The 19,759-nt window shown below is 39.6% G+C and overlaps 2 protein-coding genes and 1 long non-coding RNA gene across 8 annotated transcripts; 2 read left to right on the forward strand and 1 right to left on the reverse strand.

The window, feature by feature from the left end:
* Position 1: 1 nt before the first annotated feature.
* On the forward strand, positions 2-2,713 carry LOC135675875 (B3 domain-containing protein Os06g0194400-like). Of its 2 annotated transcripts, none has more exons than XM_065186480.1 (7): positions 2-197; positions 276-374; positions 477-508; positions 582-744; positions 860-1,066; positions 1,296-1,393; positions 2,548-2,713. In XM_065186480.1, exons 1-6 carry the CDS (start codon positions 57-59, stop codon positions 1,332-1,334), a joined length of 681 nt encoding a protein of 226 aa, XP_065042552.1. In that variant the 5' UTR covers positions 2-56; the 3' UTR covers positions 1,335-1,393; positions 2,548-2,713. The 2 variants fall into 2 exon arrangements, with proteins under 2 accessions (XP_065042552.1, XP_065042551.1); XM_065186479.1 differs by having other exon boundaries at positions 573-744; positions 2,548-2,708.
* Positions 2,714-2,749: 36 nt separating this feature from the next.
* On the reverse strand, positions 2,750-10,443 carry LOC135675874 (uncharacterized). Of its 5 annotated transcripts, XR_010514044.1 has the most exons (7): positions 9,863-10,442; positions 8,316-8,441; positions 6,921-7,072; positions 6,706-6,835; positions 4,788-4,964; positions 4,562-4,657; positions 2,750-4,240 (listed from the first exon to the last, which is right to left on the reverse strand). XR_010514044.1 is itself a non-coding variant. In XM_065186477.1 (6 exons), exons 1-5 carry the CDS (start codon positions 10,379-10,381, stop codon positions 4,827-4,829), a joined length of 1,065 nt encoding a protein of 354 aa, XP_065042549.1. In that variant the 5' UTR covers positions 10,382-10,442; the 3' UTR covers positions 2,750-4,240; positions 4,788-4,826. The 5 variants fall into 5 exon arrangements, 4 of the variants coding, with proteins under 4 accessions (XP_065042549.1, XP_065042550.1, XP_065042547.1 ...); XM_065186477.1 differs by lacking the exon at positions 4,562-4,657; XM_065186478.1 differs by lacking the exon at positions 2,750-4,240 and having other exon boundaries at positions 4,337-4,657; positions 6,757-6,835; positions 9,863-10,443.
* A 7,584-nt stretch (positions 10,444-18,027) lies between these two features.
* Positions 18,028-18,761, forward strand: LOC108953143 (uncharacterized). Its single transcript, XR_010514726.1, has 2 exons — positions 18,028-18,206; positions 18,297-18,761. It is a non-coding gene; the product is annotated as an uncharacterized LOC108953143 (long non-coding RNA).
* Positions 18,762-19,759: the final 998 nt, after the last annotated feature.

A 19,759-nucleotide genomic window follows, 5' to 3' on the forward strand; every position in this document is an offset into this window, starting at 1 on the left:
CAAAGCGATCACTCGCTCTCCTTCCCCTCTCTATCTTTCGTGGTAAGGGAAGAGATATGGGAACCACAGAGACGATGTCCTACGAAGAGCAGCGGCGGAGGAGGCTAGAGGAGAACAAAAAGAAGCTCGAACAGCTTAACCTCCCCCACCTCTCCGTCGCCCTCCGCGACGCCGCCGCGTCCCCCAAGACCTCCCCGGTCCTCCACTCGAAATCCTTCCTTTTTCTCACTTTCTCCCTTCTCCCGCTTCCATAACTCTGTTTCTTGCTCAACCAGGCCAAGCAGATCAAGCGAAAGATGTCCCGGGATGCAAGCCTCACCCCGGTACGCCGGTCCGTCCGCGTCGCCAGCTTGCCGGAGCCCAACTACCGAGAAGTAGGCCTCTTTGGCTCGCTGCTTCCCCTTCCTTTCTTCGACTTTTAACCGATTGCTTCTGTTGCTTGGTTATCTTTTGGCTAATGTTTGATGCTTGGATAGGTAGCTTCAGACTTCGTGGATAGGCCGAGAAGGTTGGTGATTGCATCTTAATCTAGCACGGCTGAAGAATCTTTCCCTAATATATATCTCAATTAGGATCGCTAGGGTTTTGAAGCGTAGAGGCTTGGACGATCGAGTATATGCATCAGATGAAGCTAGGGAGTACGCCCAAACGAAAGCAGAGGAAATCGAAGCGGGACTCGATCCAAAGTTTCCTTCTTTCGTGAAGTCTATGCTCCAATCTCACACCACCGGAGGATTTTGGCTGGTAACTCTAGTCATCCTTGATGATGCAACTCTCAGTAAATTTCTATCAATGTCTAAAACACTCAAGATGAATCCTTGATAAGCACTAGTTTTTGTCTCATAAATGATGTTAATAGGGCCTTCCTATAATATTCTGCAACAAGCATCTGCCAAAACGTGGTGCGACAATTACTTTAATAGATGAAAACGGGGATGAATCTGATACTACTTATCTTGCCCACAAGAGAGGACTAAGTGCAGGGTGGAAAGGTTTTTCTATAAATCATGAATTAGTTCATGGCGATGCTGTCGTTTTCCAGTTGATCAAAACGACAACTTTCAAGGTAAATTAGAGAATATTTGATGCTCCTTTTCTTAATAACTTCAAATACCTCTTTTTGGTGTAGTTTTCTTATTTGATCTATCCATTTGTAATACACTGCTTCACTTCGTGTATCTACTGTCCATTTGTATTTCATGCAATTGATTGTGGTTAATCATTTTACAATCTGATGTTGCTTATTGACATACCTCCAGTTCTGATGTCTCGTGAATTTGTTTTCTGCTCTCTAGGTCTACATAATTAGGGCGAGTGAATATGATAGCAGTTGATGTAGTTCTTGACTCTCCAGAAAAAGGAATTTTGATGCTGCTGCAAGGAGTAGGAACAGGTAATTTAAATTCTAATTTAAATTTTAAGATGTTCTTGTTTCTATATGTTCAACAGTAGAATATTACACATTTTTCAAGCAAACATATATTGTACTTCAAAATTTTGTGGCACCACTGAGCCCTTTGTTATTGTACCGTATCAGTCATTCCAAATATTGCCTATCCGTAAGGCCTTGCTTGTTGCACCAAAAAAAAGAATTGTCATACATTATATCTCCTTTTACTTTCTCCCTTTTCCATTGACCTTCATTTGTTCAGATTGAGGAGAACCAAATGTGTTAATTAACAATTTCAAATGATACCCGTAGCGTTTATCACACAATTGGCAAAAGGATCATTGCATTTATTTAAATGCTTCAGTTGAAAGGTTCCAATAATTCTTACAAATTCGAACTATCAACTTCAAGCTTCTTGTTCATTTCTCCACTTTATCCTTTGTACTATAAATGTGTCAAAAGTCTTAAATATACTTTAAACTGTATTAACATAAAACTATAATCATTTTAGTTTTTTATGTGTACAAAAGTTTTATTTCCTTGTGCTTTTAGTCGGATTGCTCCTTATGATTTAGGTGATTCAGAAATGATAAAACCGCATACATTCTATGCATTGTACCATCTTTTTTAGTTGTTTTATTTTTTAAACAATAATTTGAGTGATATATTTGAATTGGTTTTTTCATTATTTATTTTCATTTCTTCATAAGTTTAATTTCTACTTCTATATCTGCATAGTTCCCATTGGATACTTAACAAAGTAATTATTTTTTTCTTTTAACTGCTGGTGGAGAGAAACACATCAATTATCTGCAACCATAGCTACTTAGATTTTTTTGGGATATACAATGCAAATGATCATAACTCAAAAATCCACTTTGTATCTATAATTTTTTATATCCACTGATTTCATTTGTATATAAAAATAATTTTTTCACTGACAGTATACATCTTCAGTAATCTTAATTATATTATAACGTCCCATAAATATTAAATTTCAAAAATAATAGTATTTTTATTTCTAGCTGATTGTTTAATTTAGTATTTATCTTCACTCTTGTATCTAGATTTGGAATTTCACTTTGCTGCATGTGTGACATTTTTAATTTGCAAATCCACGACCTCAAGTTAACTCAATACATTATTTGGTTCAACAGGTAACAGGCTCAGTGGTCCTTAGAATCAGAGAAGTCCAATGCTCCTCATTTATTTCAGTTTGAAGACTTGAGGGGCTTTCCAACAGTGTTTTTGCGTAAACCAAAACTTCTCATATGCCCATAAAACATTCAAAATTTCTGTTACTTTGAGGTTGACTTCGGCTTAATCTAAAACTTCCAGTGGACCAAATCTTGTAGACACAAGTAAATGAAGAATCTTGGGTTGAAATGTGCTATCCATATGGTGGCTATTGCTACCACCAGTGATTGAAAGAGGCGCTCGGGTGCTCACCTAGGCGCTCGGGCGAGGCGAGGCGAGGCCCGAGCGCCTTGCTAATGTCCCAGGCGGCGCGCTTCAAACAGGCACCGCCTGGGCGCTCGCTCGTGCCCAGGCGCTGGGCGCTTCGGGCGAGCGCCTAGGTAAACCAAGTGATCGAACTAGGATTTTAGGTCTGGTTCGGTCCTGATTCGGTTGTTAGTTGGTTCAATCGAACCAACTAAACCGATATAACCCTTACCCAACCCTAACACGTTGTCGTTGCCGCTCTCGATCTCGCTGCTCGTCGCTTCTGCTTCCGCTGCCTCCCGCGAGCCCTCCAGCTGCTCGCGCCTCCCGCGAGCCCTCCAGCTGCTCGCGCCTCCCGCGAGCCCTCTCGTTGCTCGCGACTCCCGTGAGCCCTCCCGCGAGCCCTCCCGTGAGCCCTCCCGTGAGCCTTCCCTCTACACGCGCCTCCCGCGAGCCCTCCTAGCTACTCGTGCCTCTCGCGAGCCCTCCCGTGAGCTTTCCCTCTGCTCGTGACTAGAATTTTTATTTAAAATAGCATATTTTTATTTAAAATTTTAAATAATTATATTTATTAATTATATTATATATTTTTATATTTTAGTGCCTCGCTTCGCTCGAGCGAGCGTCTAGCGCCTTAGGCTTTTTTGGACCTTGGCGCCTAGCACTTTTTAAATCACTGGCTACCACATCGAGTTTTATTTTGTTTTTATGGAATTATAATAACTATATAAAAAGGATTATTGTGAACTCCCTCAGTAGGGTGGTGGCTATATTTAACAAATGAGTTGACATGTAATGCTCTAAGTTGTGCAATTACCTTGTTTTGTTTTGTTCTACAGTAAAGCAACAGTTTCTTTCAACTTCATATTTATGGACAACATATTACATTCTTATGTTTTTGTGGATTTACAAACTAAAAATGTTACATATGCATCATCAAACTAAAAAAAAACACTATCATTTTTTAAATTTAATATTTATAAGACATTATAATATGATTAAGATTACTGAAGATATGTACTGTCAGTAGAGAAACCATTTTCATATATAAATTGAATCAATAGATATAAAAAATTATAGATACAAAGTGAAGTGTTATTATGATTATTTGCACTATATATCCCAAAAAATCTAAGTAGCCATACTTGATGTGTTCCTCTCTCCACCACAAGTTTAAAAAAAAAATAATTATTATTTTGTTAAGTATCAAATGGAAACTATGCAGATATATAAGTAAAAGTTAAACTTAGAAAGAAATGAAAACAAATAATGAAAGAACCAATTTAAATATATCACTCATTTTATTTAAAAAAATAAAATAACTAAAAAAGATGGTGCAATACATACAGCTCATTATTGCATCTCCAAGATCCACCAATGTATCCAGCTTTATCATTTCTCGATCACCTAAATCATAAGGAGCAACCTGACTAAATCTCATTTTTTTTTAAGTTTAAAGTAAATACTGAAAGCAAAAGCACAAGGAAATAAAACTTTTGTACACAGAAAAAACTAAAATGATTATACTTTTATGTTAATACAATTTAAAGTATATTTAAGACTTTTGACATATTTATAGTACAAAGGACAAAGTTGAGAAATGAACAAGAAGCCTTAAAAAATTAACTACTTTAGTGATTGAAATTAAATGGTCGGGTGATAGGCTTGCCAAGAATTTTGTCTTCTTACTTTTCCTCCGATATTTGCCGATATCTACAGATCCATTACCTTCAATGGTGTATGCCACATTTCCACTTGCTTGTGCAATCCTTAAGGGTGACAATTGGCTGAATAGCACTCCATGTGTATACAAGAAAACTCCATCTTCAAATTTTTTTGAAAAGGGTGATATGGACTTGCAGTTAGTTATTCTCCGATATGCTTTGAAATTTAACAACATTTAGAAAAGAAACAAAATATAGGTTTATAAGCAAGATACAGTATTGTGCCTTACTCTGCATAATAAGATACTGTTGATGTTGCAGAGAAATCATTAATGGCTATATTTGTACATCCTGTGGCCCATTTTTTCCATATTTTCTCTTGCTTCGTGAAGTATGCTTGCCATTTCCCAGTCCCAAATATCTTTGATTGAGCTTAGGCCTCTATGTTTCCTGCAATGCTCATATTCCTGCAGGCAAAAGGTTGAAGATGATCTTCCTGCAATCTCTAAGTCACTCGGATTCAAAATATTAAATAGATCATGGAGACGGCATATGTCTAAATATATGGTTCAACCACAAGGTTGAGTTGCAAATATATTAATGAATCTGTATGCTTTTCCATTATGATGTTGTTTTATTGTTAAGCCACAGCAACAGACAACTTATTGCACAGCAACATGCCAAAATAAACTCATGGGATGGGGCAAAGTAAACTTCGAAGAGCACATCAATGTTTTAAATTCTAGGACTAGCTATCATGCCAATGCCAAAAATCTGAAGCTGGAATTCAGTGGCTAGCATCACAGCTTCCAATGACAGGGTTTGAAGGTGATTGATGAGGCAAATTTCAAAACCATGCTAATATATTTTTGATGGATGCAGGTCCAAGTCCACATGTATGTGTGTCCATAAAGCTGATAAGCCACTCTAAAGCTGCGCTGATGTATGCTGATTTGCCATGAGACTAATATGGGTCATTAATTGATTGTGTTGTGTCAAGTTGATGTAGAATTGATGTCCATACAGACCCCATTTAACAACCATGCCAAGATTTCAACTCGGCCATGAACCATCTACATAAGGTAGATCTATCCAAAAATCCTATAACTATTCATTGAATACAAACAGGTAAGATCAGGTCAGGTCAGGCAAGTCAAGAACCCCAGAATTATGATTCATTTGAACAACATACACTGATATTGAAATTACACGAGGCACAGAATTAATAGCATATCAACCAAGGCATGACTTGTTTACCACATTTGACCAGATTCTTGACACCGCAAGACTTGAACAAGCTGAGTTCTTATATGAAACTCAAACATTCATAAATCAGGTTGATTTTGTTGCCCTCTTCATATAGCAAACCTGTACAACCTAAACCGGAAGCCAATATTATCATGTTGTATTCCTGACAGGTTGGTGATAAGTTCAAGAATTGCCACCCCCATGCATATAGCTTGATAAAACTGTATAACCAAAACATGTGCTGATAATTTCATGTTGCAATTGTGTCGGGTTAGTGAGAAGTTCCAAGAATCAACACCACTAAGAGTGTCATGTTACTAGTAATTTTTGGTCATAGATTTTGCTATCTATATCAAGGACATCCATCTTATACAAACCACCCATATCAGTCCCTGGCCGGATTGATACGTACTGGTCGGTACTGATCTACCGACACATGGTACACTTGTCTATAATGAAGACTCAAGAAAAAAAGGACAGGAGGAAGGAAGATTCAAAGAGGAAGAAGAAGGAGAAGAGGAAGGAATAGACGGTGGTGGAGAAAGAAGGCGGAAGGAGGAAGGAAGAAGAGGCAGTGGAGGAGGAGGAAGACGAAGGAAGGAGGAGGAAGAGGAGGAGAAGAGGAAGGATATCCGAAATTGGAGGCACACAGCGGGCGACAACAAATCTGTTCACAGATTCTACGTGGATGGCAAAGAGGGCTCATGTCAAAAGGTCTTTCTTTTCTTTTTATAATAGGTTGGACCAGATCCCCTGAAACAGGGGCAGTCCACGTACCGGGTCACGTCCAAACCGGCACATACCATCCATTTTGTATCGATCCAAGTGAAATCATATTCCATGGTCTATATTATTATCCACTAAATTCTAGTAAGATATCAAACACTGTAACTTGAAGGTTGATAATATCAAGTAGCATAAAAAATCATATCATGAAGAAAAAGATGATCAATAAACTACCTTGTTTTCATCTTCAAAGTTAATATTATGCAAGTAAAGAGGCTGACTCACAGCCACAAGTGCAGTCTCCAAATCAAGAAATCCGGCAGTAACCATTCTCCTTAATACCCTCGCTTGAGAATTCTTGCCCCTGTCATATTAAAATGTAAATTTTCCAAATACAACTAGTTGTCATTGGATTTCTGCAATAAATCCCAAAAATTAGGTTCACTTGCCTTGTTGGACTTGTCAATGGATTAAAGGTCTCGGGAGAAGGTAAAATCCCAGCTAGCAATGCCGACTCCCCCAAGTTAAGAAGAGAAGGATGTTTTCTGAAGTAAAAAAGTGATGCTGATTCGATCCCGTAATTACCATGTCCCCAGTACATCTGAAAAGAACAGCGAACAGTAAAAACAACCTTGATAAACTCAAGGAACTAACTCAGTATCATATCTTCAGTACTGCTAACAATAGTAAGTAAATCTACAATACATTGAAAGAGTTGCTCACGGGTAATAAAGTATCATTCCAGTGTACCATAAAAATTGTAGTGGGTTTTTCCAGGAATCACAAGGAATATTAACCCATCTAGAGAATCTCACCTTCTAACTAGAATGAATTCATAACTAGAAATTAAAATCTTCCAAAGCCCAACAACAGAAATCGTCCCAGTGAAATATGTAAGTAACTCCAACTGTCATATGAATCTTTGTCATGTTTCCAGGGAATTGGATGTTTTTACATTTTAACAGTTCTGTTGAATCAGAGAAACTTCAGAAATAAGTAGGGCCAATAACCTAAAAACTTGAAGAAGTCAATGGAAATATAAATTTAACAAATAATAATATTCAATCCAATTCAGAAAACTCATAAAACATGTGGAAGCTAATATATGGTCCTTGTAAATCTCACATAAAGATGATATGTTGCAGGTCAATGGAAGTTTCTCACAACATGTAAAATGTTTGTTTCAGCTGATGGCAAAGAGAAAATGTAAAATCAAAATAAAGTTTGGATCACTAACTCAAAGGAACTGGCTAACCTTTTACGACGTGTTATCGGCTTACTGAAAGCGTAGTAGCAGATATTACTGTAAAATTGAAGTTATTACGTTACAAATAGAATATTGACATAAGACCAATGGGTTTTAGGATGACACTCCATTGATCTGGAGTCGTTTGGCAGGTTTTTAAATAATGACTTGAGTGAAGTGATGAACTTAAAAGGAGTAGATGATGCTATGAAATAAATACTATCTTGTCCAGTAAATTTTACATATTCTTCTCTTTTCTTTTCAGACCCTTAACTTCTATCTTCTATTTTCTAGTCTTCCAACTGTACATGTTATATTTATCTAATATTGCAAGGCTAGATTAAGTTGACATTTTGCAAATTCAAACCGATCTAAATCATTCTGCATCATCAAACTGCAACAGTAAAGTCTCATGAATAATGATATAACAAAAACTGCTTTAGACCAAAATAAACTCTCCCATGTCCAGTCTTAAGAGTTTAAACTTTTTAAGTTGCTTATTGGGTTCACAATGCAAATCTGTCTTGAGTTAGAGTCTTTAGAAAGAAAAGAGAAATCTATAAATCACTAGTATCTGTCAACAATCTGGAAGTCATACCTTGCTCAAATAAGAGTACAGTATTTCCCACTTCGACATTTTCCTCTCCAGTAATAGAGATAATATTCCCTCAAAAAATTTTCTTGAGATCTTCCGTTCACTTGTCAAGAAGACATTCTTCACAAGCTGCATTATGAAATGGTTTAGTAATCTGCTATCGACAAATTAAGTAGCCCAATGCTCGTAAGTTTAGTAGTATATCCTATCAGAACTAGATAAAATGATACTACAATTTCCATTGCAAATAAGATGTGACATGTCTATGCAGCACTCTCTACTCCACCACCGGTGGAGATACAGAATCAACTTAACAAATAACAAAGCACTATCAGCATAACCTAGTACCTGACTGTAATTTTTTTTTTAAAGTATGCATTTATTGCTCAGAGACTCTTTCAGTAATTCCACAATAAAAAGTAAGCATCTCCGATGTCACTATTTAAGGTATGCATTTATGTATTTGAAGGAAGCCATAAAGCAAAAAATCTTGTTGTCATCAGCTAATAGAAGGGCATATTCTTTTAAGACTTAAAAGAATCAGCTCATAATTCACACGGAAATGAAATTTAGGCAGCTTCAGGGTAAGACCTCCGAGATCATGTAATTCCAAAATTCTAATCACACATGGGTATCTGTATAATACTATGAGTTACAGACAAAAGAGAGATAGTCCCCGCAGATTAAGAAACATACTTTTCCAGTCTTAGGAGGCAGCTACACTGTAACACATGTTAATAGTCAACCAAGATATTCTGAGTGGAATAGTAATCATAGATTAACCCACAGAAAAGGAACATTAACTTATACTAGTTTATCCGCTCAATCACCGTTGAAACCACACCAAAGCATCATAGAGCTGAACTTCTACTATTTTTGAAACTCATTGATTGTAAGTGATCTAGAAAGTGAATTTACAAACATGTAGTGAGCTTGTCACTTAAGAAAATGATCTATCAAAAAAGGTCTCTTGAAAATAACTTGTACCACGACAGGGAGAGTTTTCTATCACAGAGCTTTGTGCCTTTTTCTTGAATAGAAAGACTTGTCTAATAGATTAAAAAAATGTCAAACTCTCAGGTAGCATCACTCTAGATCAAGATCAAGCTTTCCTATGCCTCAGATTGTTGACATACCCATTGGCAAGGTACCATTCTCATAGGTTGTCTCCTGAGTTACAAGCGAAGCATCATGGGACAACATAAAGCTACATTGTTCTTCAACTTAAAGTTAATGCTGCCCTTGAAGAACTTGTTTGTTGTGTAATATGTTTGTATCTTCTTTGTTCCTCATCAAATAATATCCCGAATGAATCCACAATAGCAGAATAATCATAGAGGCAATAACTTGAGAATATCTATATAAACCCAAACAGTAACATTATCAAACAATTTGGAAAATTAATAACTCACTAGTTCAATTACTATGGTTGACTTGTTCTTCCCTCAGATTGTGATCTTGTGCCATTTCTGACCAAATTGTCCAACAAAAGATCTAAGCAAGCACAATAAATCTAGTAACAGAGTATCAGAGGCGAAGGAGCGATTTACCTGCTGGGTGATGGTGCTCCCGCCTCCGCCTTTAGGGTAACGGACCACAGCGCGTCCGATCCCGTAAGGATCAACCCCAATGTGGTAGAAGAACCGGCGATCCTCCGACGCAATGACAGCCTGAATAAGGTGCAATGGGAGCTCCAAGATCTTCGCCTCCGCCCCCTTCGAAGACTCCCGCAGGCGGCACCATCGTTCCCGGAAGTCGGCAGGGAGGGCGCGGAAGAAGGCCCAAGCAGATAATAGCCCTGCGAATACGATAAGCAAGAGGAGGGAGTTCGGGGGACGGAAGGGGTTCGGCGGCGGCTTCTCGAAGCACACTGGCGGAGGGAGCAGCGGTGGTGGAGGAGGAGGTAGAGAAGGAGCACAGATCGATGGGAGGCGGAGGAAGGGGATTGGGTTTGGGGCGGAAGAGAGGGAAGCGAACGGGAAGATAGAACGCGGTGAAGGGCCGTGACCGGCACCGCGTGGGGTAGTGGCAGTGATAGGAGGCGGCTGGGAGAGGACGGGGAGCGGCATCTCGGCGGTGACGCGATTCAGCGCCGCCGGTTCGGGTTCGACCGTACGCGCCGAGACGCGGTTTGAACTTTTCTTCATACCGGAACGTATTGCAAGCTTGTCGTACCGGTTTGATGGGTGCCGTTTTATTCAAGTTTCGAATCAAACATTTATTCCACATTAATTGGCTCCACAAAGGCAAAAAAAAAAAAGAGAGAGTAAAATTACATATATTCCTATACATCCTATTATATTTATATATATATATATATATATAGACTAATTCAGTATGAATTATGTATCATACCAGTATGCTGATTTAAACTTTTGTTACAATAATAAGCAAAAAACACTGAACTTAGCTCCAGTATTGTTTGTGAAACAGGCCACACTTTCTCAAAGTAGGTCCTGATGCATCAGGTTTATGAACCAATAGTTAGAAGCTCATCATAAACTGGTCATGTAGTGCTGCACCTCAAGCATGTGGGTTATGTAGTTTAGGTAGGATCTCATTTCACCAATGCCTTCATTTAAGTCACAAACATAGTTTTCTCAAGCAAACTTTAATATGATCATCCATCAAGCTATCATGCATAGCATAGATGATGGCCAGTAACTAATCCAAGAACTAAAATAGGTCAAGCAAGTTCCATCACTTAAGCAATATAACATACCATGAATCTGTACAAGTAATTTATCACTCATAAAAAGGGAGGACTAAGCACTGCAAACAAAGAGAATAGTTGATAGTTGAAACACTATCACTTTTTGGTAGATCACAGCATGACAGCTTCAACCTGTTTGTGAGCAAGAAAAGGTTGTTTGTAATTGACTGCAGCTGTGATCCGAAGCATCTGAATGCTGCTGCCTTTAAGAAGTCATCTGCATGTATCTGGTTACTTCTTGTTTTCCTGCAACTGTAGAAGCTATCTCCAGTTCATAATACTTTAACAAAACAAATTTATATACATATATGATCTCTAGCAATTCATCCAAATTATGACAAAGTAGATTTATATACATATTGACTTGGAACAGTCATTCATCTCAAAATTATGTGACTTTCTTGCATAGGCTCTTCCAACAAACTCTAAACCATGTTTTGTAAATAAGAAAAGATTAATCTATGCTATACAATCTTCGTCTTGCACAAGATATGTGTACTGTCCTAGGATTAATTGCTTGCATAACTACTGGGAGGCAACACAACCTGTGCAATGCAACATTTTGTCTGCTATTTCGGTCCTCATGATGCTTTTGCACTTGCCGTGCTCACCGAGGACCCTCTCCTCGCACTGCGATTCCGGGATCGTCATCCGTAGGACTTCAGATATCTTAGTTGCAGCTGCAAAAGACCACTTTAAATACAGGCATCTAAATGATTGTGTCTGCAACTTCCATTTGCAGCATTACTTTTACCTTCAAGTGTCTCATAGACACTGCATCCCTAATAGTCACTGTAGGTTGCTCAATTAAAGGGGACCTACCTAGTACCTAAGGATCATTTTAACCTTTATATTCCAAGAGAGAATACCAAAATCCTGATGATAATAAACTGCATTTATCATGCATCAAAAGTGTTCTTAAGAATCTTAAGAATGTTGCAAACTGGCAGCACAAACAAATAATTTTTTGGCACCGAATGTACTTTTCAAGCTTTGGCAATCTCAAAAGTCAATCAAAAAGGTCAATGCTGATCCTGATGATTATTCAATAATCGACCATCTTATTCGAACCACTAGTAGAAATATCTATGTGAAATAATCAACCGTCTAATTTGGGTCTCACATTCTCCCATTATATTCCTGCAGCTACAGGATTTGTGCTGAAAAAGGGCTTGTGGCAAAGTTCTGTGTTTTGGAGCTGTAAAAAACAAATGTAGCTGTCCTACTATGGCTAAGATTTTGCACTGCTGGAGGCTTGAGGAAGGTTCAAGAGCTTAACCCATCTAACTTTATGGATTAAAACTGACACAAAGGGGGTCATCAATTTTGTAAAGGAAATGACTGTGGGTCCCTGGTTTCTTGGAGATCTTTCTGTTAATATACTTGCTATACAGGATAGATTAAAAGTTGAACAGATTTATATCTAGGGAGTATAACCTTGTTGCCCAATAGTTTTGCTAGCTTTGGGAGATCTCAATGTACTCCAATCAGTAAATCAAATGGGTTCACTTGAGAATGATTTGACGCAGCTGCTGTGCAAATCTTAATATGGAAAACCATGTCACTGTGAAGTAGATGGTACTAGACTGCTAATCCTTAATACAATTAGATAAGGGTATTCACATGAAAGGCAAAAGTCTAAGATGAAAAATCAGTCTATTTTAGCATGCAGTAGACTTTTATCTCTCCTATTGGATCATGCCAAATGGATGACAACTGTTCTGGTTCATTGTCCATCAACTCACATGTGTTTATTTGTAATGCATCGATGCAACAAGGACCAATAGATAAGTAAAATAAACTGAAATGACAGTAAGATGCAATAATACATTGCATTCATAGTAAGACTAGTTTGTTGCTGTAACAAGTTTCAGCTTATGCAAAGTAAATCTATCATACATTTTAAAGGGTAAAGCTCGATAAGGAGAAAACAAAATTTTGAAGAAGACTCATGACAATAAGCAAGTCAAAGCATATAAGCCACCACAAACTTAAATGCTCAGATCTAAAAATTGTATGATGGCATGTCCCCAAACAGGCAAATAAGTAAACACTTCACAAGCCCTGACCAATGATCTCTTATTCAATTCAATGAACAGACCAGCACCTTAGACCAGACCATATACTTTACATTAAGCATGATAAACATATGCATGGGACCCGAAAAAAATCTGAACACCATTACTGGCTATGCCAATAATCAAGTAATTGCCAAAAGTATAACTTAGCAGCAAGCAATGCAAACAAATATAACATCACTCAATTTTTCTTTTGTAATTTTGATCAGTTTCAGTACATACCGGGCAAGAAAATGATAAAACAGAAGATAATGTCATTAATTAATAATGCTATTTCAAGGGTAACTAACTAGAGAAGAGTCAACAAAACATAAAGTTCGAAGAGTAAAACAAGCATACTACATCATCCCAAAAATATAAGCATAAGTTAATATGGATACATTATACATACCCTCCACCACCAAAAAACTAAAATAGATCCAATATCAGATACAAAAGAAAGAGAACTAGCCCTTATAGCAAAATACAATGTAATCTATCACCTCATAGTCTTATGCATCTCTAACAGCATTGCAAAGAGTTCCCTGCAGGTCTTCGCCCAATTCATCTCGAATTTCATCTCATCTTCCAAGTGCCGCTTCCACTTGTCCTCCAAAGCTCTCGCCTTTGATTTATTTATGAGCTTCATCCCCACTTCCAGTGATGCTTTTGGCAAACCATTAGTTTTCCAATGCTCTGCCACATGATGGGTCAAATAAGGAAAAGATTCAGGTTCAATTCCCCATTCCTCCCCATTCTTATTTTTCATTTCCTCGTGCTTGATCTTATTTCCCATTTCCTCATCCTCTTCCTCGGGGGCAACCAAAATTTGCTTTTTCTTTAGTTTTGAGTCCGTTCCCTTCTTTCCCTTCTTGCCCTTCTTATCATCTTCCTTCTCTGCATCTCCATCCACCCGAACCACCATCAAATTGTGTTTTGTCTCTTTCCTAGGGCTCTTCTCATCTTTATTCCATTTCTCCACATATCTATCCTCTTCGAGGGTCACCGAATTGTGTATTTTCTGTTTTTTCGAGTTCTTTTCCTCTTTCATCCTCTTCACAGCATCTCTATCCTCCTCGAGGGGCACCGAATTGAGTATTTTCGGTTTGTTCGAGCTCTTTTGCTCCTTCTTCCCCTTCTCTGCTTTTCTATCCTCCTCTAGGGCAACCAAATTGTGTGTTTTGGGACTCTTTTCCTCTTTCTTCGCGTTCTCTGCTTTTCTTGGGTTATTTTCCTCTTTCTTCCCCTTCTCTGCATTTCTATCCTCCTCGAGGGCGATAGAATTGTGTTTTTTCTCTTTTTTCGGGTTCTTCCCTTCCTTATTGTCCTTCTTTACCTCCTCCTCGGGCCAGAGCTTGGCAGCGAGCTTGAGAACAAGGTCATCGCCGGTATCAGCGGCAGAATGGTTGTACTTGTGGCGGATGTGGCGAAGCCTGTTGAACACCTGGCCCGGTGAGAGTATATCGGAAAGGTAGCCCTTCACAAACTCGTAGAAGGGAGCCAAGTTAGACTTGGTCGGAGCAAGACCAGTCTGGTCCCGGAACTCGATGGCGCCCCGGAGGATGGCGGCGTAGTCAGCGGCCGAAGATTCGTTCGACCGCTTCCGGCCCGAATTGGAGCCCTTCTCCCCATCGCCTGGGTGCTCGCCGGCCTTGCGCTTCCGTTGGCCTTTGGCGGCGGAAGCGGAGGGGTCGCTGAGCATTGGAAGAGGAGATCGGCGTTAGGGGTAGGGTTAGGGTTGCAAAGAGGGTTCCGGGTCGGACGGCTTTTGTTATCCGCGCGAGACTAGGGAGTCGAGGGGTCAAAATGTGGGGCCCTTCCAAGATGAGTGGGCCCTCCGGGGAATCGACCAATAGGAATACCAAGAAAGAAGAATTAATTCTGTAACGTTTCACTGCACTAACGAAGACATTAATCGCCTCACTTCTCCCCAGCAAACAGTATTAGTTGCATGAAGAGATCAAAGCTCAAGCACGAGGTGGCTGCTGCTGCGGCAGCTGAAGCTGGAGCTGTCTCCGTTCACCTCCGCCGCACCTCCTCTCCCACAGACTGACCGAGAGTTCATCCCTCGGAGCCACTCGCCTCACCACCGGCAGCGGCGGGTCCATGTCAGCAACGGTGACACCAGCTCCCACCACGCCACCGTCGTCCTCCGCTCCCCCCACCCTCGAGCTCGTTGGATCGCTCGCACTCCTCCTCAACAGCGCCATCGTGATCTTCAGCAACTTGCCACGCTCCCTCGAAGACGAACCGCTGGTCTTCGACGAGGAGGAGGTCGAGTCGCGAGAAGATGACCTGTCTCTCTTGATCTGTCCCATGCAGCCTATCCGGGGCGACGATAGGGCGACGGACATGGACCCAAGGCGAAACAGACGCTTCTGCTTTGGGAAAGAAGGGAAGGAAGCTGTGGTGGGGATTCTGTCGTTTGGAGTTGCTCTCTTTGGGGTTTCTTTTGTTGGGGAAGGTCTGAAGCACCACGAAGGGTTGAAGGAGCTTATGTGGTGGTGGTGGCGACGGCCGTGGTTGCCCATGAGGAGGAGCTGGCCAGTGCTGAGATGGGAGGGGGCGGTGGAGGCCATATAAAAGAGAGCTTGCCCTTGGTCAATGAGAAGAATGGAATTTGTGGGCTTTGGTGCTGCCGTAACTTGCCATGAACGTTTGGAACCATTCTTTAGCCTACTGTTCCTGAGAGGAAAGACTCAAAAGAAGAGTTAGCAGTTGCTTTCACCCTTTTCTTGTTCTTAGTAATGCAAGCCTTGACCTTAACACAACTTCGATCATCTATGGCTGTAGATATCTTTTATGTCATTCATGTTGCTTTAAACATGCCAGTAATTAGATCTTTAATCCATGAAAAACTTCAGATGACTTGATGGATCATGTGGAGTGTTCTTCCAAACCAAAACCATTTGCCTTTCTTGTCCTCAACTTATCTGAAAGGAGACCTATCTCATTTTTGCTACGACAGACGGGTTTTCTATCATAGAACACTAGTTTATTCTCTCGTACGCCAATCCAGAATCCGACTAGGGAGCATTGACCAAGAGATGTAGTCCACAGAAATGGCCTTAGATGGCCAGCTCCCGGTCATGCAAATGGGAGTGAAGAGTACGTGTCAACTGGCCGTCCACATCAGTACGGTTGGACGTGAAGCCAAATCTCCGAGAATATTGACTTTGTTTGCTTATACCATACTTCATGGCGTTGGATCTAATCACCTCCGAATGCGAGGTAGAACCTTAGCCAGATGTAAAGAATTCTCTTCTAAGTCCCTTCAGATCATTAGCTAGCTTACGATTACGTTGTTTTGGAAGTGAATGCCACAGAGGAGTTCATGCAGCCTGGTGAGTAATATGGCATCAGAAGTTATGACAGGGCACATGAAGAAGTCTTGTTTGTGATGCAGTGATATCAGCCACACCGTATGAAGGCGGTACATGTAAAGACTTGACTTTGTCACTTGTGGGATTCGGAGACTTTGACTGTAGCGTTTCACAGTCAATCAGATCTCTTTTACGAGTCACAGAGAAATTTCATGACTCGAAAAGGAAGAAAAGAGATTGCCATCCTTCTGATGAAACTAAAATAGATCAGTATTGATGGCAAAATTCATGATCAGAAGAGTTTTCCAGGATCAATAAGCTTCAGCAGGTTTGTCAGAACCAATGGATGAAATCTCCTACCGTATTGCTAATTTTCATGATTAGACACAGTCAAAAATAGCTGTATGCTTCCTCTGTTTAAGTCGAAGAATCCGTTAACCTCGGAAAAGAAGCAAAACCAAAGCATAAAACTGATTCAAAGAGATCAAGAATGATAAATTCATAGTTTCCATGGGAGGTATTGATGATTGATGATTCCAGTCAATACTTTGAATTAAATGTGGTGCAGTCTCCCCTTTTGAGAATATCAAGTCAGATAGAGGAGCAGCAAAGGAGATGCAGAGTATCAATAGAGGGACTGTACTCAGATATATTTTAAGATAATGTTAGTGTTTTCATTGGATCTCAGCCTCTCTCCTCTTTTTCTTACTGTGGAACTTATAAAGGTGGAGGGAGAAAACCAGAGATCTGAAATGTTGTGCTCTCCCTCTCCGGTGAACCTGCTTTCCATTGCCAATCTCAACTCTCTCCCTCTCTATCTCTCTCTCTCGTGCAGACACATTTTTATGATTCCGGACTGTGAGACGTCCCTTAGTCGTGATGTACGATAAAGTGATGGCTTGTTGTGAACCACCAAAAGAGATCTTCCTTCTTCTCTTCTATGCATGTTCATGGCCCGTAGAGAGAGGTCCATGTCGAGGGAGTCCAAAACATTCCATGGGAGACAACAACGGTGCGCAGAAGTCAAGCATCAACACAGTGATGGAACAGACGTGGACTAGTGGACTTCTGCATCTGTAGCTACACAGGATGAAGTCCTTCAACGCATGAAGCTAAAAGGTGAGAAGAAACGACGAGGAGAATCTCCATTAGTCCATGTTCAAGCAAACAAGCCATGGTGGATTATTCATTTCAGCTAGGTTGATTACGGTCCCACCCACAACAATCTCAGTGAGAGAAAGGAAGATCTGTAATTATTGGATTACACCATCCACTTCTCCCTCTCTCTCTCTCTCTCTCTCTCTCTCTCTCTCTCTCTCTCTCTCTCTCTCTCTCTCTCTCTCTCTTTGTATATCTATATTTATATCGTAGAATTCTGCTAACAGAAGACTGAGGGATTCATTAAGAAGGTCTGAAGAGTATAACATCTTTAATGGTATTCTCTTCACTGTGTTGCATGGAGAGATCAGATGTGATCATTTCTGATGTGCTTCATTAGGTAGGATGTTACCCTCTGTGAAGAGAGGGAAAGGTCAACAAGGATGCAGATGCATGCATCTTGCATCCCTTTGATTCAACGCCCGACATTGAATGGCAAACACTACTCACTTTGGCCAATCTTCTGCTGCATGCACTGAGAATGATTTAGTGAGACGGTCTTCAGGATTAGTAAATCTGCACCTCGATTCTACATTAAATCAAATTCATCCCACATGGAAACCACCATCAGATCATTCTCCCCATTGCAAGCCCTTCAATCGACCTTCTTGGTAACCCAAGAACAAGCCTGGACCTTTCCTTGGTTCTACTCCTGCTCCGTAACTATCTCTTTTCCTCTCCTATCGCTTGACTAAGATCGATCTAATGTGTACCGTTTCCATGTCTGGGACAGGAGGAGGAAGATGAAGAACGGATACTTAACGGTGGAAGTTGGCCTCCAGAAGGAAGGAGGAGGTGGTGGATTGCAGAAGCTCACGATGCCTGTAACTTATATTAATCATCCACGCTTTGCTGGTCTTCTCGACAGGGCCAAGGAGATCTACGGCTACTGCTCCGGTGCCCCAGGTCCGCTGAAGCTTCCTTGCACGGTGGAGGAGTTCATCCATGTCAAGTCGCTCGTCGAGCGCGAGTCCGGTTGCAGTCAGTAGTCCTTCTCCTTGTCCCCTTGCCTTCGACGGAAAAATAGGCATATGTTAACTGGAGTCATCGTTTCCATAGCTCCGATGCAACCATGAGGTCTACCAGTATGTGTGAGCTGGATGCATCAGTTCTGCTACAGATGCAGACATGCATGAGAACTGTAATAAAGAGCAGTACTCCATCAGATATCAGAAATAGATGCAATAATCTTTCTGTACTTTGTTGATCTCTTCAAGTTTGTCTTCGATGCTTGTTTAAGAACAGAGATGGTCAATCACTCAAAAGATTTTAGTAGGTCAGTTGAAGACAAGTATTGGCCATGAAACAAAGACAAATGACTTGAGACCTTGTCAAAAGCTTGATGTGGGGAGTGGAAGTCTCTCTCATTGCCAACTTGATGAAACTTGAATGATGCAAAACCTAAATGAATATTTAGGTTTGGTTTAGGCATGACATATCAATAAACCCGTATGAATATTTTTAATTAAATACCACAGATTTAATGAAAATTTTGATGTAGTGAATAAAAGTTCATGAATATTAATAATTAGAAGATTAAAGTTAAGCTATTATATATATGCATTTTTAGCATCCCCTTTCACAACAAATTGGTTTAGATTTGACGAAATTCGAGTATACAGTGTCGGCGAAGAATATATATTGTATAAATAATTTTAATTAACTATTAAAAATTGATAAAAATGATGCAATATATACTTGACATGTGAACAAAGCTTGAGTATATGATGCAAACCTAAATGAAAAATTAGTACTATACGAATATTTTTTTATTAGAAACTAAATATTGGTGCAAAAATTTGATATAGTGAATGAAAGTTCATGACTCTTAAAGATATGATTGAGAGAATAAAAATATTGAAATATTAATCTATTAGGAAAGGATCCAATGTATATTTTTAATATCTTTTCTCACAAGTAAGTTGAAGTGTGAATGAATTCCAAGTATATGGTCCAAACGTAAATGAAGAACATGTATGTCCTATAAACTTAAATGAAGAACATGTATTGTATGAATATTTTTAATTAAATACTAAAGATTTGGTGATAGTTTTGATACTCTTAAAGATATGGTTTAAAGATTAAAAATTAAAAAAATTAAGATACTATGAAAGGACCCAATATAAATAGTTGACATGAAACCCCAGAGTATATGGTAAAATTCAAATGAAGAACATGTATTGTGTAACTTTTTAT

This window comes from Musa acuminata, chromosome BXJ1-6 (assembly GCF_036884655.1).
Source record: "Musa acuminata AAA Group cultivar baxijiao chromosome BXJ1-6, Cavendish_Baxijiao_AAA, whole genome shotgun sequence".
NCBI classification, from domain to species: Eukaryota; Viridiplantae; Streptophyta; class Magnoliopsida; order Zingiberales; family Musaceae; genus Musa; species Musa acuminata.